Source organism: Lissotriton vulgaris, chromosome 1_1 (genome assembly GCF_964263255.1).
Source record: "Lissotriton vulgaris chromosome 1_1, aLisVul1.2, whole genome shotgun sequence".
NCBI lineage: Eukaryota > Metazoa > Chordata > Amphibia > Caudata > Salamandridae > Lissotriton > Lissotriton vulgaris.
Genome location: NC_141685.1, coordinates 1092194789 through 1092211571, shown reverse-complemented (window position 1 = coordinate 1092211571; position 16783 = coordinate 1092194789). Strand labels below are relative to the sequence as shown.

The following is a 16783-nucleotide window of genomic DNA, read 5'->3' as shown; positions in this document are numbered from 1 at the left end:
GCCGAAACTGCACTCCAACTCTTCGACATCCAAGCATCGACTGCGGCTGGGCACATTACGTACTGGGCTCACTTTACTGAAATACTGCTAGAAAAGCTTGCAGTTAACTCTCCCTCCAAAGCTAACCTTCGTACAGGGGGCAGTAAATATAATCTAAACAAAGAACAGAGATTACAATTAAGGAACCTTAAAAGCTCAGCTAACTTGACAAACGCAAACTGAGAAAAGCTCCTCAAAACATCAGCCTATGAGCAGTGCTGAAACATCAAAGAGCAGCACTAAAGCAATTTAAATGGAATACCAAGAGAGAGGGTGAAAACGAAGTATGGGCCAAACTTCTATACATCACCTACGCAACAACAGCGCCCGATTTTGGGAAACAGTAAATGGCTTCATGCGTCCGCAGCGCAAAGAAATAGGATCTCACATCACAGAAGAGATCTGGATAAAATATCTCTCCAGCCATTTCAATGATGATATAGAGAACCTAGGAGCCCAAATGGGGACATGCAATTGCAAAGAGGGAAATTGGAAAATGTGTATGCTAGAGACACGGGGTCAAGCCCTCTCCGGCATAAACACCATCCATTCAGAGACATCGAGGTGCCAGCAGTTAGATTTAATCAAAAGACAGCTAAAGGCAGGAAAGAAGGCGTCCCGGGCCCAAATGGCATACCACCCGCCCTCTACAAAGCAAAAAACAAAGAGTGGTCCGAAATCATGCAACCACTATTCTTGGAAATCAGATTACTAAACAAAATTCCAGAATCTTGGAAGGGCTTGACGATTGTCCCAATTCATAAAAAGGAAGACAAGGCTGAATCAAACAACTATCGCTTATTAGCCCTCATTGACAAGGAGACGAAATATTTTGCTGGTACTATATTACACTTCAGGGAGTCGGCTCCCCAAATCCAAAAAGTGGATGCTTTGGAGTTCCACTGACAGGGGCAGAAGATAACGTCCGGGTGCATTTCTGTAGCGTTTAAATTAAATAACCGGAACATAGCGCTTTTGCACGGTGACATTCTAGCACCGTATACTGCTTATACCTTCTGGAGCGATCCTTGTTTAAGGAGAAATCCTAGTCACTCCCTTAATTCCCCGTTTTCATTGGTGACAGATCCATCATACGGATTTGCTCCTAGTTGCTCACTTGGTCGTTCTTGGCTTTCTTACTCTTCCTCAGTGCCCTGTAATTAGTAGCATAAAAAAAGTGCTCCTATCTCTTTGTTTCACTTTCTCCCCGTTTAGACGTTTGATAATAGTTGACACCTGTCCCACATAATCTGTTATTGGCATGGCATTGCACCTCTTCTCACGATTTTCAAACCTCTTTGGATTTTCTTTGCTGGAAGTTGATTTTACATATGTAAAATAAAGATGCCTCCACTTCAGTGACTTGTAGGCAGGGAATTATGCAGCAGGGTGCACCAAATTACATATCAGGGTTGATTAATTTATGCTGCAAGAAAAGGGAAGTTATAGGGCATAAATGCTAAAACTTACAAGAGCAGGCGGCACAGATAACTTATCAGCAGTAATAATAAAAACAGCTATTCCTTGGTGGAACAACTTGCTCCACCTGCTTTTTCAAACAAATTCTCCTGAAAAAAGCTTCCTAGATTGCTGGAAGGGGCAGTCCCTCGAGTCTGGGGTACACCTCCTCCACCTCTGGCCAAGATCGAGCCCCCGCCCCACGTACGCAGCTCTCCCTTCATTGTTTACCTCCTCTCTTTCATCACTTCTCCCTTACTCTCCCTCTATTTCATGCTAGAGGGTTCATGCGAGCCTCACCTGGTGAAACTCTGCTTCTGTGCCACCCCTGACCTCTGTGTGGGGCTCTTTGCATGTGTGTGGGGCTCTTTGTGTGTGTGTGGGGCTCTTTGCGTGTGTGTGTGTGGGGGGCTCTTGCGTGTGTGTAGGACTCTTTGCGTGTGTGTGGGGCTCTTTGCGTGTGTGTGTGTGGGGGGCTCTTTGCGTGTGTGGGGGGCTCTTGCGTGTGTGTGTGGGGGGGCTCTTGCGTGTGTGTGTGGGGGGCTCTTGCGTGTGTGTGTGGGGGGCTCTTGTGTGGTGTGTGTGGGGGGCTCTTGTGTGTGTGTGTGTGGGGCTCTTGTGTGGGTGTGTGTGTGCAAATGCAATACGTCTTGCATTTGCGACAGAGTAAGCTATTGGCATTGTAAATGACAATGCCATTTATTTATCTGTTTTCAAAACCAACACATAAATAAAAAGTTTGTCATTTACAATGCCAATAGCTCAAACTTTTCTGAAGGCGAAACCGTTGCATTGTTAATGCTTGTTACGGTAATGCGATGGATGCCAACAAGTCATCCACTGCGCTAAAGCGATTAAAGACACAGAAGAATGTTAGACACCACAGAGGGCAAGCATCAGAAAGACATTTGTGTTCATATGCCTTAGAGTGATCATGAGGTTTAGGAACAACTTTGTACTTGGCATAACTGTGAATCATCCGTATTGGGAGTAATATATGGGTTGATGGAAACAAACCTTTGTAAGGATATGGTGAATAGAGTGGGCAAATTACTTAGAAACAAGGTGTGTGTCGACAGGTCAATAGAACAAGCTCTGCATGGTTTTAAAATTCTGTTCTTTTGTAGGATCTTGTTTTCTCTATAGCGGTGGACATAGCTAAGAAGGTGCTATTCGTCTTAAAGAGGTTCCTGATAAGGACCAAAGATTTTCTAATCACAGACTTCCTGCGTTCAAAGTTCCTGCAGATTTTACAGCGTCTTCTGATAGAGAACAGCTCTGCTGAGTTGCAAGGTGAGGTTACAGTCAGAAAAATTCTTGGTAGAGATCAATTCTTGTCTGATAGAATTTCTACATTAATATAAGAAATGTTTTCAGTATGAAAGTGTAAAGGGTATTTTAAGTACATATAAATTGCACACAACAAAGCTTTAGAAATAGATGTATTTTTTTTAATTTCTAGATTCCTAGCTTATGACCATACTCCAGGTGCCAAACTGGACCTAGAAACCCCTTTCCCTGCAATAATTCTCTAGCACCAACAAGTGTCAATGTGCGGCTCAGCCTGCCCAGGTGCTGACTGGTGCACACACTGTACGTCCTTTTTCTCCACAATAAAGATGGGGCTGAGGCTATTCTTAGTGCTTCATCAAAAATTCTCAGCTTTTCAATAGAAACAAAGTCAAATGCCTTCTCTAAAAGTACATGATTTAAACCCTACCAAAGATGCTCCTAGAAAATGTAATTTTTGAACCAACATGACATCTGTAAGTGGTGTCTCGCCTACGACCATGACTCCATGGCCTTCGACACCTGTTTGTTGATTCTCCTGAAGGCCATCAGGAAACTGGAAGCCAAGTTAATTTTGTCCAAGACTCTTAGGCCCACTCTTAAGTATTCTGCTTTCCCTTTAAGTAAATGTCCTGACAGGAAACGATCTCACAATCCATCTTGCACAAAAAAAGACAGGAACACTATAGGGAGGAAAATTAATCTTATTCTTAAGGAAACAGACCACACCACGGTCCATTGGAAATTTGAAGCTGTTACCTGAGTCTGGTTTCTGCCTCATCTTAGGAGACAGTTCCACTCTTGGAAAAAATAAAGCTGACATTCCAATATGCCACCACTATTCAGGTCGAGGTCCCTTGGCTGGACAACTACACGATGATCCTGTTATCATATGGGTCATTTCTTAAAAAATGGGCTTGCCCCTGTGCTTTGGGGAGACCGTCAGACTCCACACCTCCTCCGGCTTTGGCACAGACACCGTTACATGGAAGCCTATACATTCCACGGCATTGGACTGCAAACATTGAGTGTATAGCTTTATGCCATAGCTTGCCCTCTGATATGATTTTGGTGCCACTTCTGAACTCAAAGTTGCTGAGTCTATCCTCTATGAGGGATTTTCTTCCTCATGGATTGCAGAATTTCATCGTTATGATTCTGATGTGTATACCTCAGACACCGGTCCCAACTCTGCAAGTCCTAAATCATTTAGGCCTGATGACATCATACAGAAAGATGGCGAATGAGGGGGACTGCAGTAATGCTTGAGGAAACAGTGGCTCCAGCTTAAGGGGAGTCTTTGTAAATTGTAAATTGATACTTGTATAGCGCACTACTCACCCGCAAGGGTCTCAAGGCGCTTGTACGAATACCGCTGTGGAACCCATCCTGGCTTTCCCTGTGAGGTGTCCACTCCTGGGCACCCCCAAGGTGGAGGCCAGGCATCCTTAGCGTTGTTGGGGCCGTTGTGGAGATTAAGCAAGCTATTGCCCAGAGTTGCAGAGTGGGACTCCATGATTGGAATAGGCACCGAGGCGAGAATTATCAGGTCCGTGGAATTTTTTGAGCCCAAGACCCGGCGAGGCGGGGAATTGAACCCTGGTCCCGGGCTAGACCTTTGCATCAGGGTCTGCAGCTCTAACCATTGAGCCATGATTCAGTCATTCCGGTTCAACACTGGGGAATTGTGCCTCCAACTTACGGGTAGGTCATACCTTCATATCTCTGTATTTTAAGGGTACGGGGTTTTGACTTCCTCCTCGCTGGATTACAGTGCCTACCTAATGATATAAGATCTGTGGTCTACATCAAACTGATAGAGACATTTAGCCACAAATTACTTGCATAGAATCTTTCCCAGGCGCCACACTAGATCCAGAAACTTTTCCCCGACAGTACGCCTGAACTCCGGCAGAGAGCGCCAAGCGACTCCGCAGCGACTTTGTCCTCCAGATGTGATGTCAGCGGAGTCCATGTAACCAGAGCTGGACTGGCCGTTGTGGGCACCGGGCAATCCCCCGGTGCGTTGCACGGGTGGGATCTGGTTTTGGGCCCCTGGGGACCGTTTTTGTTACAGGGCCATTTTTGCAGCTTAGCTGAAGTTATCTATGTGCTAAAAAAGGGATTATACAAGCAGTAAATTAAGCTTAGTCCTGCCCATGTGGCCCTAGATTACAACAATGTCTACGTGACTTACTATAGTGCAATTTGTGAAAAAAAATTCAAAAAATGAAATGCTAAAAAATATTTGTCCTGAAGGCAGCGGCTTTTAAATATAAGTTAATTCTTAAATTATCATTTGACAGCCATTGGTCTAAGTCACAAGTATGTATAAAAATCCTCATTTGAGTTCAAGCCCTGGGGTACCTTACTGTCAAGTTCAAGAACGCATCTATTTTCAAGTCTTCTGAGTAAGGCCTCCCAATTGCCCCCTCGTTTCCGAGAAAGGATTGTATCTATGACAAAGTGTTTCAAATTGTCTTATTTATTGTTATGATACTCCTTAAAGTGTTGGGCAACCGGGTATGTGGCATCCATGTTCTTGATAGCCCTCAAATGCTGGAGCACCCGTTTGTGTACTGGCAATTTGATGCTTCTTACATATTGTAGGTTGCATGGGCATTCAAATACGTAAACAGCATACTCTATTTTACAATTGAGACTTTTTGTGATTTAAAAAGGATTTGGCTTAAAAGGTTTTGTATAGCTTGTTCTATTTATCCCATGTTTACATGCTTTGTATTTGGTACAGCGTGTTAAACCAATTCTAGAACTCAACCATGTTTGGGATACTATCAGAATCAGAATTGACTTTATTCGATTGCTTTGTAAGACAATCATAAAAGTACATGTTATCAATAAGAATGAACATAAATAATGCTAAAAATGAATACACAGTTAAGAGTCGTTGTACAGAAAGAGCATATTACAGTCCATGATTAGAGTACAATTGTTTTCCTGTGACTGAGTACTTTCTTTAAAACATAAATATCCTCCAGGCCCTGTGGATATTGTCCAGTAACTGCAGTAAGGCTGGACGGCATTGTCTCAGACCCAACGCCCTCCTAATCGGTACAAGCCAGACTTTCTTCAAGCTACTATAAAATCTGCAGAATAAAAAGACATGTATGGTTGATTGCTCTGAACAGCTATCACACCGACAAGGGCCTAAGGTTCGTGTCCAATCATTCATGCACGGCAAAGTCACGAGCCTGTGATAGATGTTACATCTAAAACTAGTTAGTAGTAGTCTGTCATAGCTACCAGGTACAAACAGTAAATACGACTGAATATTAAAAGAAATTAAAATCAATTGGTTATACTGAACAGAGGGTTTTGTACTCTCTGTAACCAATCTTATAGTGTCTAAAAAAATCAGTCACTATTTTTTAGTTCCTTTCTTGAGATTGATTGCATCGTACCCGGAGACTGATAGAACTCTGGTTGACCAAGATCAAACATAACATTTTTAATATATCTCAGCCACGGGATCAGCAGCGCTCCTTCAAGTTTCGTCAGTTAGAATATCCTGGTTTAGCTTAGTCTTTGGTTTAGACCATATTCTGTGCCACAGCAGGATAGGCTCCATTTGTTTCAGATCTGAAATGAATGGGAGGCCCAGCTCTGCGTGGCAGACATATGCAGATGTGCTGCTAGAGACGGCTAAAATATATCTCAGGAAAATATTTTCCACTGTCTGGAGTGACTGTGTATCCACAAAACCCCATACCGCCGCTCTGTACATGGCTGCAGAAAGACACTTCGCTTTGTAGATCTGCAGTAACTCCCGTGGTGGTCTCCTTCCCAATTTCTTTGCAAAACTGGCAAGTGCCATTGTTGATCTTGCCAATATAAGTTTTTTTGCCACAATTGCGCGAGACCAGCAATCACAGCGGTCAAACAGTATTCCCAGGTATGCAAAGCTAGGGGTATGTTCTATTTTCTGACCCTCCAGGAACATGTCCCTGCATTATTGGCTCCCAGATCCACATCTCATAATGTATGTTTTTGCGGTATTGACCTTAAGAGTTAACTGGCCCATAAACTTAGTAAAAATATTTAAAACCCTCTGCAAAACTATTTGGGTGCGTGACATTAAAACGGCATCATCTGCATAGAGAAGTGCAGGTAAGGGACGTGAGGCTATTTGAGGGAAATCATAATTATCCTTGATTAAGGCAGCACAGAGGCCATTAGTATAAAGATTAAAACGAAAAGGGGTCAGGACACAACCTTGCCTGACCCACTTTCTAATGGGAAATGGATCCGTTCTATCTCCTCCAATCCCAAAACGTACCCGCGCCCTAGCTCCGCTATATAGGCGTTTGAGGAAGAGAATGATTTGTGCATCTACCCCTAGATGTTCGAGTATCTCCCACAATTCCTCATGCCTTACAGAGTCGAAAGAAGCTGTTAAATCAACAAAGGCTAGAAAAAGTCTGCCTTTTTTTACTCACATGTATTTCCCACTCAGGATAGATAGGTTTAGGCTCTGCTCCACTGTACCTTGTCCTGCCGTAAAACCATATTGGAAGTCAGACAGAATGTTATTGTCCTCAGCCTAGTCATTCAATCGTTCTAACAATATACAACCAGCCACTTTTGTCAGGGCATCTAGTAGAGAAATGGGCCTGTAACACTTTGGGTCCTGACGATCCCCCTTTTTAAACATTGGAATAATAGTTGATTCCAACCATGTTTCCGGGAAAGGGGCAACACAGCTAGCTGTTAAGACCTGTGTAATGATTAGTCCCTAGAGATCAACGTTAGATTTAAAAAGGTCTATGGGGACACCATTAGGACTCAGTGCCTTCCCCCTCGAGCTTGCAGAAAGTGCACGATTCACCTCCTCCAGTGTGAACCTAAGGTCAGCATACATGGCCTCAGGGTTACTAATAGTTTCCTTCTGAGCACCCGCAGGGTTTCTGGCAGGGGTTTCATCTGTATTATACACCCTCGAGAAGTGCTCAATCCATTCATTTTTAGAAATTGCAATCTCTACCGATGGACCCTCCCCGCACTCAGGAAGGGTGCTTTTACCACCTTCCAGAATGCTGAGCTATTCCCCCTCAGAGATGCTTTGTGGAGCAATTCCCTGGTCTCATTTCTAACTGTAGCTTTACGTTCTCTAAGGGTGGTTCAATATTCCCTTCTAACAATCCTTATATTGTCAGCATTTTTAGTAATCTTATGTAGTTCCCTTTTCAATTTTGAGTAAGCCTTGGAGCACTTTTTATCAAACCATCCCCGACAATTCTTTTTTTTCTTCAGCGAGACAGATAGCAAGTCTCTAACAGCCTCAGAAATTAACACAAAGGAGGAAATAATACAAGCTGGGGAGGCGGACTCATCCAGGCAGGTGTTAATAGCTGGTCTGCACTTGCCTATCACTTTGCTGGTGATGGCTACAGGGTCCACTTTTGACCATCGTAGACTATAACCATTAGTCTTATGAAGCAAGATTTCCGAGAGGATCTGATCTGATTGAACATGCCTGCTAGATTTGTTTGATGGTCATAGGATTGAGAGGCACAACAGGAAATGGTCACTCAAAGAGTTGTCATCCACATAAAACATATTCACTCTGTGGGCATGGCTATTTGATATTAAGATGTAATCTAAAGTAGAGTGTGCTCCCCTCCTATTGAAGGTGGTAGGCATAGGTATAGGTTTGTTAGTTAAATCATTTGCAAAACCCATATTCATGCTAAAAATCAAATTATTATACAGATTGCCCAGCGAGGAGTGACAAAAATACGTGTTGCACATGCCCTCCTCTAATGCAACACCGCAAATTTTGTCTCCTTCATTTGAGCACAACAGACAGTTAAAATCCCCTCCCAAAATCATCATCATGTCTCTATAATTTTTTCCATGTACGAATTGCAAATTATTACATAGTTGTGTTAAAACATCTTTCACCAGAGGAAGCGGAATGTTATTATAGAGGTTCACAAGCAGTATACAATGAGTGTTATCAACATGAAGTAAAATTACTTGATAGTAGTATTCCTCAGCCTGAAATACTATATTTTTTAGTTCCAGCCCATTTGAGATATATGTTCCTAGACCCCTTTTCGCTCTGCCCATGAGCCCTGCTACGGCTGGGGTATGCAATGTCTTAAAACCATTAATATGGATTGGTTCCATTGCCCAGGTTTCTTGCAGGCATATATTAGAATAGGTACTAATAAATTCCCCAAACAGTGGGTTTGAATATTTAAATGACAAGCCAGCAATGTTCCATGACACTATTTCCCTACATGCTTTCTCTACCGGGATCTGATGGGCAATGAATGAATGAATGATTACACATTTATATAGCGCAAGGCTACCCGAAGGCATCCCAGCGCGTTAAGTCCCTAGTCATTCCTCCAGATTCATGGATACAGGAAGGTTTTCAGCAGTTTCTTGAAGCTGAGATGGTTTGATTCCATTCGAATGGAGTCGGGGAGCTGGTTCCAGAATTTTGCAGCATGTAGGGAAAAGCGTCGGCCACCCATACGTGACCTTTTAATCCTAGAAATTTCTTATGGTTCGATCTGAGGGTCCGGGGGATATGATGAAGTTAAACCATGGGTTGGATCAAGGCTGGTCCGATGTCAGAAATGGACTTATGCACAGTGCACAGTGCACATAGCCTTGAACCAGATCCTTTGCTGCACTGGAAGCAAGTGCAACTGCCGTAGTGCTGATTTGGCCGAACTCCGCTTAGGTACATCTATTAACAGCAGCACAGTTTTGCACAATCTGTAGGATTTTAATAGTTCGCTGAGGAGCGCCCAGGTAAACTGCATTCGCGTAATCGAGACGCGATAAAATAAGTGACTGGAACAAAAGGCACCTGGCTTAAAAAAGGAAGGAGATTAAGGATCTTTCTTATCAGTCTGATCAGACCGTAGCAGGTTGCAGCAACCTTGAGAGATTGTACCAGGAAGCTCAGATTGGGATCTAGACAAATGCCCAGACTCTTAATTTGTTTCTTGGGGGCCGGGGGCAGGCCAAGGCAGCTAGGCCACGAGAGATCTAGATTGTTAGGGGGCATATGCCCTGGCATCATTCTTTCCGTTTTGGAACCATTAAGTTTAAGAAAGGACGCATCCATCCATTCGAGTAATTTGCTTAAGCATGAAGAAAGGTTATTGCCTGAGCCGCCATGTCTGGAAAGGGAGACTGCCAACTGGGTATCATCGGTGTAGGTGACCAACTGGACCCCCCCAGGGAAGTACCACCTTAGCCAACGGCCTCATGTAGATGTTAAACATGGTGTGGCTTAATGAGGATCCCTGGGGTACACCGTACTGCCGGGGAATATGCTTTGAAATTGCCTCATCTTCAAAGACAGCAAAGGTTCTGTCAGTGAGAAAGGACTGAAGCCAATTGAGGGCCATACCTGATACCTCCACATCACTCAGTCTCTGAATCAGAGTGATTTACCGTGTCGAAGGCTGCGCTGAGATCTAATAAAATATTAGCAGCGCAGCTTCCAGAGTCCACAATTTTCCTAGCTTCTTCAACTACGGCAATGAGGGCAGTCTCCGTGCCCTGCTTACGTCTAAAGCCCGTCTGGGTGGGATAAAGGGCATTATTGTTTTCCAGAAACGTGGCTAATAGACAATTAACATGCTTTTCGGCCAGTTTACCTATACCTGGTAACAGGGAGATGGGACGATAGTTTGCCCAATCCTCCGGGTCTAAGTTTGGTTTCTTTAAGAGTGCCTTCAGTCTTGCCTGTTTCCAAGAGGGTGGTACTGAAGTATTTCGGGGTTCCCAAGGCCTACACGCTCCGGAGATAACCCACTCACACTCAAGAACTGTTGGCACGGAAACTGTAAAAGGCAAAGAACAAGTTTATTAAGACCCCATGGGGTGGTGGTACACTCAAACAGCACCCTTCGGTAATGCAAGAGGTATCACACCGAGCATCGGTGCAACCTCATATTATATACAGTTTTGGGGCAATAAAAGATAGGCGGCACAAGTTAAGACACATTTTCGAGACATATATGGTCATGTTTTGGAATACTGCCAGCTCATTGGAGGGGGGCACAACTCCGCTGGTCAGTTTGGTGCACATTCCTGAAGATCTACGGGTCAGTGAAAGCTGCGCATGTGCGGCTTGACCAGTACTAAAAATAGCCTGTTGCTGGGCAGACAAGAGTGGTCAGAGGAACAGACAACGGACTAAAGGGCACGTCGGCCACGAGGCCGCTCATGATCTAAGATGGCCGCCGCAACATTCAAAATGGCGTTTATCATATATAGCCAAGTTAAGGAGGACAACGTGTAGGTTCAGCTAATCGCTAATGCGAACGGGCCAATTACGACAGATGACCCTTTTAGCGTTTAGCTGAATCTACCTCATAATGAACATAGTCAGGATGTTCGTCCTCGATGTCTATTAACATAATTTGTGTCACCTCTTTGTGTAGCATTATTTTGTCATGGGCAAGAGCTCGCCTCGATGGTAAGCAAGCGGATAGACACATTGAACATAAGGCGGGGCCACATTGAATACATAGGCATATAAAGAACATTGCTCCCATAAGTATACAGAGAATTGTCAACAGTTTCCAGCCCCAAGTTGCAATCATGGACCAGAACCATCCTGAAAGTGTCCAAGTCCCATTGTCCGGATGTATCTCAGCAGCTATTTTATGCAGCTTGGAAATAGCATCATACACAGATGGAGAATTGTCCGGGACGTATACGCAACAGCTGCTTCCGATAATTCTACATGCCCCCCCGCGATCAGCCAAAACAACGTCCAACACCATACGATTTTGGAGGGTGACAATTCTGGAAATCTGTAGTTCCTCGGTAATATTCCCCAGGGCAACGGCAGTGTCATTCGCAACAGCTTCGACAACGCGTGTCAGTCGTCTGATTTTCCGGCTGTTCAATGCAGCCCCCACAAAGGAGAATAGTCCCAGATTAAAATCCACATACTGTTGTAATGCAGTGTCCGTTTGATCAATGTCCTCTAGGGCAACAGTTCGTTTAACCCTGTTCAAAACAAAATCGTGGTACAATGTGTAATCGTTGTGGTACATTGGAGGGGCAATGAATACAGGAGGTAGCACAAACGATACGTAGCACGTGCCCAACTACCCCACTGGAAGCTGATGGTACCCCTTCGTTCCACAGATAAAGTATGTGTTTCGAGATGCAACAAATGAAATGCCATTCGGGCTATCAAACGTGAGAGTAATGTTACATTCACTTTTCCCCACTGCAATCGTGCCCTTGTTTCTAATACATAAATCGGCTTTTGTAGCAATGACATTTATGACATGAGCACTAGATACATTCACATTTCGCTGATTGCTATATACACGTGGAGCAAATACATTGTCAGGCCTGTACTCTTCCCATTCGAAACGTGTGCCCTCAGCCCGGGGAAACCCATCCTTGTCATGGGAACATACTTTATTCAAACGGAAAAGCACCCCCCCTTTAGTTGGCCATCTCAGAGTAAAAAGGAGGGTGTACCAGGCGTTGCATGACCCATTGTGTGAAAACGGGAGTGGAATAAGTGGGGTGCCCCCTCTCTTCTGGTGCCCAGGCAACATTCCACACACCCAACAATTAGAGGTATTGGTCATATTATGCGTGTGGTGAAGAATCTGAATGAAGCTGTTATTTAGATACGTTCGGCGATGGCGCTCTTCATGGAAAGGCAATGTAAAATGAAAATGTTCAGACGGTGCCGGGGTAGTCGGCAGCAAATGTTCACGAACAGGTACCACAAGTTCGACTACCCAGGCTATAACAGCTATCACCACAATGGTCAAGACAAAGAGAAAGGCACCCAATATTTTCTTGTCACGAGATGCCGTTGGTGCCATAGTTCAAGAAAGTTTGTGCAAAGTCTCAAGTGGCACAAATTGTTCACAAATTGTCCCAGATACACGTGCGTGTATACCTAAAAAAAGAAAAATGCGGTGCTGAACTCCGAGGTAGCCGTTGTTTTCTTCTCCGGGCCAAGACGGGTGTCGCTTCTCTGGCAGAACTGATCCCCCCCCCTTGGAATTCCCGGTTTCCGTTTCACAAACCTGGAGCGGTAACCAACCAGTCATTAAAAAGGAACAAAAATCTTCTTATCGTGGACGTAGATCGTAGCGCTCTCTTCCGGTAGCAGATTGGTCCGGGAAGGCTCCCTCCACTTCGGCCGACGTCACAGCTGGGCTCTTTTCTTTCTCCAAGATCTCCTTATAATCAGTCAACACAGCAGGAGTCACCAGATCCGGAGAGACACGGCGACAGTGTGTCCAATGCACCCACCGCTTCCTGTTCGTCACTCGTACTGCGGTGCGGGTCGCCAGGAGGACCTGCTCGGGGCCCTTCCACCTGGGCTCCAGACTGCTTGCTCTCTCAAACGAGCGGACCATTACATGGTCACCAGGACGAAGATCGTGGCCCTCTCCAGTAGAGTTATCAGGGAGTCTTCTCGAACCTGTTGATGAATAGAGAGCAAATCATTTGTTAATCGTGCCAAATAATCAGTCATCATAACACAAGGCACATCATGTATTAATCGCGGCTTAGGCACCCCCCAGATATTCATAGGGCGGCCAAACACCACCTCATAGGGCGTAAGGCCAGTTCGTGAGTGGGGTACTGATCTAAGAGATAGTAGTGCTAGCGGCAACGCATCTGGCCACTTCAACGATGTAGACGCCACAATTTTGGCCAGCTTAAGCTTCAACGTGGCATTGTACCGCTCGACCAAACCTGCTGACTGAGGGTGGAATACAGCGTGGAACTTTTGCTGAATCCCTAACCCCTTCAGTACATATTCCACAATCTTTCCAACAAAATGGGGCCCATTATCGCTCCACAAAAATTTGCAAACTCCAAAGCGAGGAAAGAATTCCTTAAGCAACATCTTAGCTGTTGTCAAAGCCGTATTGTCTTTCGTGGGGTAGGCCTCAACCCATTTGCTAAAAGCGCACACCACCACTAGGACGTACTTCAGGTTATTGCAGCGCTCGAGTTGGATGTAATCCATTTGAAGCACTTCAAACGGTGCAGAAGGTGGAACGAACCCTCCTTTCGGAGTATGGGTCCCCTTTCCAGGATTGTGTTGCAAGCATACCAGGCAGGTCTGCACTACTCTCTTTGCAGTATTCGCAATCTCGAGATGTTCCCAAACTCGTGTTAAAAGCCGAGTGATTGCAAGAGCTCCGACATGGGCCAGTCCATGAGTCATCTGGACCATCGCCTGTAAGTAAGCCGCAGGCAATTTCCACTTCTCCATGTCTTTGCTTCTCCAACAACCCTCGTCATCTAGTACCCCATCTGCTGCCCAAGCCGCAAGTTCAGATTCTGTGGCTGATTTTTGAATATCCCGTATCTCTGCTCTAGCATCACTCCATCTCTCAGCCTGTGATTGTACCACGTACATAGGGGAGCTAGTTCGGGACATAGCCGTCTGCCTTGCTATGCTGTCTGCAAAGGCATTTCCTTGACCCACTTTATCTGTAATCTTCTTATGGGCACTGCACTTCACTATCGCTACTTTTTTAGGGCTAAGCAACGCATTTAGGAGATCACGCACTAGCTCTCCGTGCATAATGTGCTCCCCGTGTGATGTCAGAAACCCGCGTTCCCTCCAAAGAAGCCCGAAGTCATGGGCCACTCCAAAGGCATACCGGCTGTCCGTGTAGATGTTCACACATAAGCCAGCACTCAATTCACAGGCTCTTGTTAAAGCTATCAGCTCTGCTGCCTGAGCCGATTTTTGTGGTATTCTAGCTGTTTCTACCACCGTCTTAAGAGTCGTGATCGCATATGCTGCGGAAGTCGTACCATCTGGCAGCCTTAAACACGATCCATCAACCCACAGTTCCCCATCCACATCAGGAAGTGGCACATCCTGTAAATCAACACGACCCTTTGTCTGTTCCTCAGTCAGGAAAACACAGTCGTGATGTTTTTCTTCCTGACCCTCCTCGGCCGGATAGGGCAATAAGGTGGCAGGGTTCAAAGTAGCGCATCTTTTCAATGTTATGTGTGGCGCTAAGAGTGTCAGCTCGTATCCTGTAAGTCGTGCACTCGTGAGGTATTGGGTCTTTGTTTGATTTAACAGGGCATCTACTGCGTGAGGGACTAACACCAACAATTTGTGTGATAACACTATGCCCTCACTCTGTCGTATGGCTACTGCTGTTGCCGCTACCGCTCGAAAACACCCAGGCAACCCTCGTGCTACAGGATCCAAAATGGCAGAGAAGTATGCACATGGTCTCTGCTTATCCCCGTGCAACTGCACTAACACTGACAACGCGCACCCATCATTCTCGTGCACGTACAATGTGAAAAATTTCGTGTAGTCTGGTGTTCCTAACACGGGTGCGGAACAAAGGGCCTGTCTCAACTGTTCGAAAGCTTTCTGACATTCATCTGTCCACTCAAGAGGCATCGGTGTAGCTTTGGACAGTAATGCTAGCAAAGGTTTTATGATATGTGAAAAACCCATGATCCATTGCCTACAAAAGGATGTTAACCCTATGAAGGCACGCACATCTCTCTGCGTGCGGGGGACTGGTGTGTCTAAAATTGCTTGAATTTGATCAGATGTTAATGCCCGCCCCTCCTTAGACAACAGATGACCGAGGTAGGTCACCTGGGGTCTACAGTATTGAAGCTTTTTCTTGGAAACCTTGTGATTGTTTTGTGCCAAAAAGGAAAGCAGTGCAAGCGTACTCTGTTCACATTGTGCATAGGAGTCGGCGGCAAGCAAAAGGTCATCCACATACTGGATGAGCGCAACGCCAGACTGCAATTTAAAGGAATCTAGTTGTCGTTTCAAAGCCTGGCTATAGATGCTAGGGCTTTCGGTATATCCTTGGGGAACACGACAAAATCTATACGATTTATTATTGAGCGTAAAACCAAACAGATATCTGCTATCTGGGTGCACAGGGATGGAAAAGAACGCATTCTTCAAGTCAATAACGCTAAAGGTGGTGGCCGTCGGTGGAACCAGAGTAAGCAAAGTCGTGATATCAGACACCACCGGGTATTGGGGAATGACAATTTTGTTGATCTCACGCAAATCAATAATAAATCGATAGATCTTGCCGTCTGAGTCTCTCTTAAGAATCGGTAGAATAGGGCTGTTACAAACATTATAAGGGACCTCCTCCACCACCCCTGCTGAAATTAAGTCCTGTACAATATGTGTCAGTGCAATTTCACCTTCTTTCGAAATCTTATACTGGGGCACTCGTGGTAGAGGGGCCCCCTCTTTAACAGTAATGCGTATTGGTGGAATGCGCATCTCTCCCACATCCGTGTCTGAAATCGCCCACAACGTGTGCGGCAGGGAAGCCAAAGCAGGGATGTCTAAAATGGCATAAAATCTGTCAGGGCAATCATCAGGGTCAGGATAATTATCGTTCAGAATAACCCGCACTCCCTCTGGAGCGCAGCGTATTGTTGCTCGAAAGTATTTAAACAAATCAATCCCCAGGATATTGTCCGGGGTATGAGGTGATAACAAAAATTGGCCAAAGCTAAAGTATTTGTCAATGCATAGTGCAAGGGGCTTGGACAATGGGCTGGGGGAGGGTGTGCCATCAAACCCTACACACGTAATCATTTCGCCAGACAGGGGAGCCCTCGGAACCAAATTTTTCGACAGAGCGCTACGAGTAGCTCCTGTGTCGACTAGAAACTGATCAGTAGAACCCAAAATACCCGCTGTTACATATGGACCTTGCTGATCTACCGGCACTTCAACTGATTCCTTACCCCATCCTACGCAATCCTATGCATGCACATAATCCTGATGTTCCACATTCTCTCCTTCCGAAATCTGATATTGATTCCGTCTGTCAAACGTATTTCGTTCGTCCTGGCCACGGCCCCTCTCCTCAACCTGTCTACGATCACCTCCGCCACCTCTCGATCCAGTATAACCTCCTCTGGACCTTCCACTTCCACGACCACGCTGACTACGCTGCTCCCGAAGTACCGGACAATCTTCGGC

General features: G+C 45.2%; 1 protein-coding gene across 1 annotated transcript in view; it reads left to right on the top strand.

Annotated features, from left to right (window-relative positions):
* The window catches only part of MEI1 (meiotic double-stranded break formation protein 1), a 3731473-nt gene that overhangs the window by 2445441 nt on the left and 1269249 nt on the right, over nucleotides 1-16783 (top strand). Inside the window, exon 21 of the mRNA XM_086963480.1 lies at nucleotides 2625-2790. Coding sequence (XP_086819606.1) covers nucleotides 2625-2790 — 166 coding nt within the window. The remainder of the gene's footprint in view (nucleotides 1-2624; nucleotides 2791-16783) is intronic.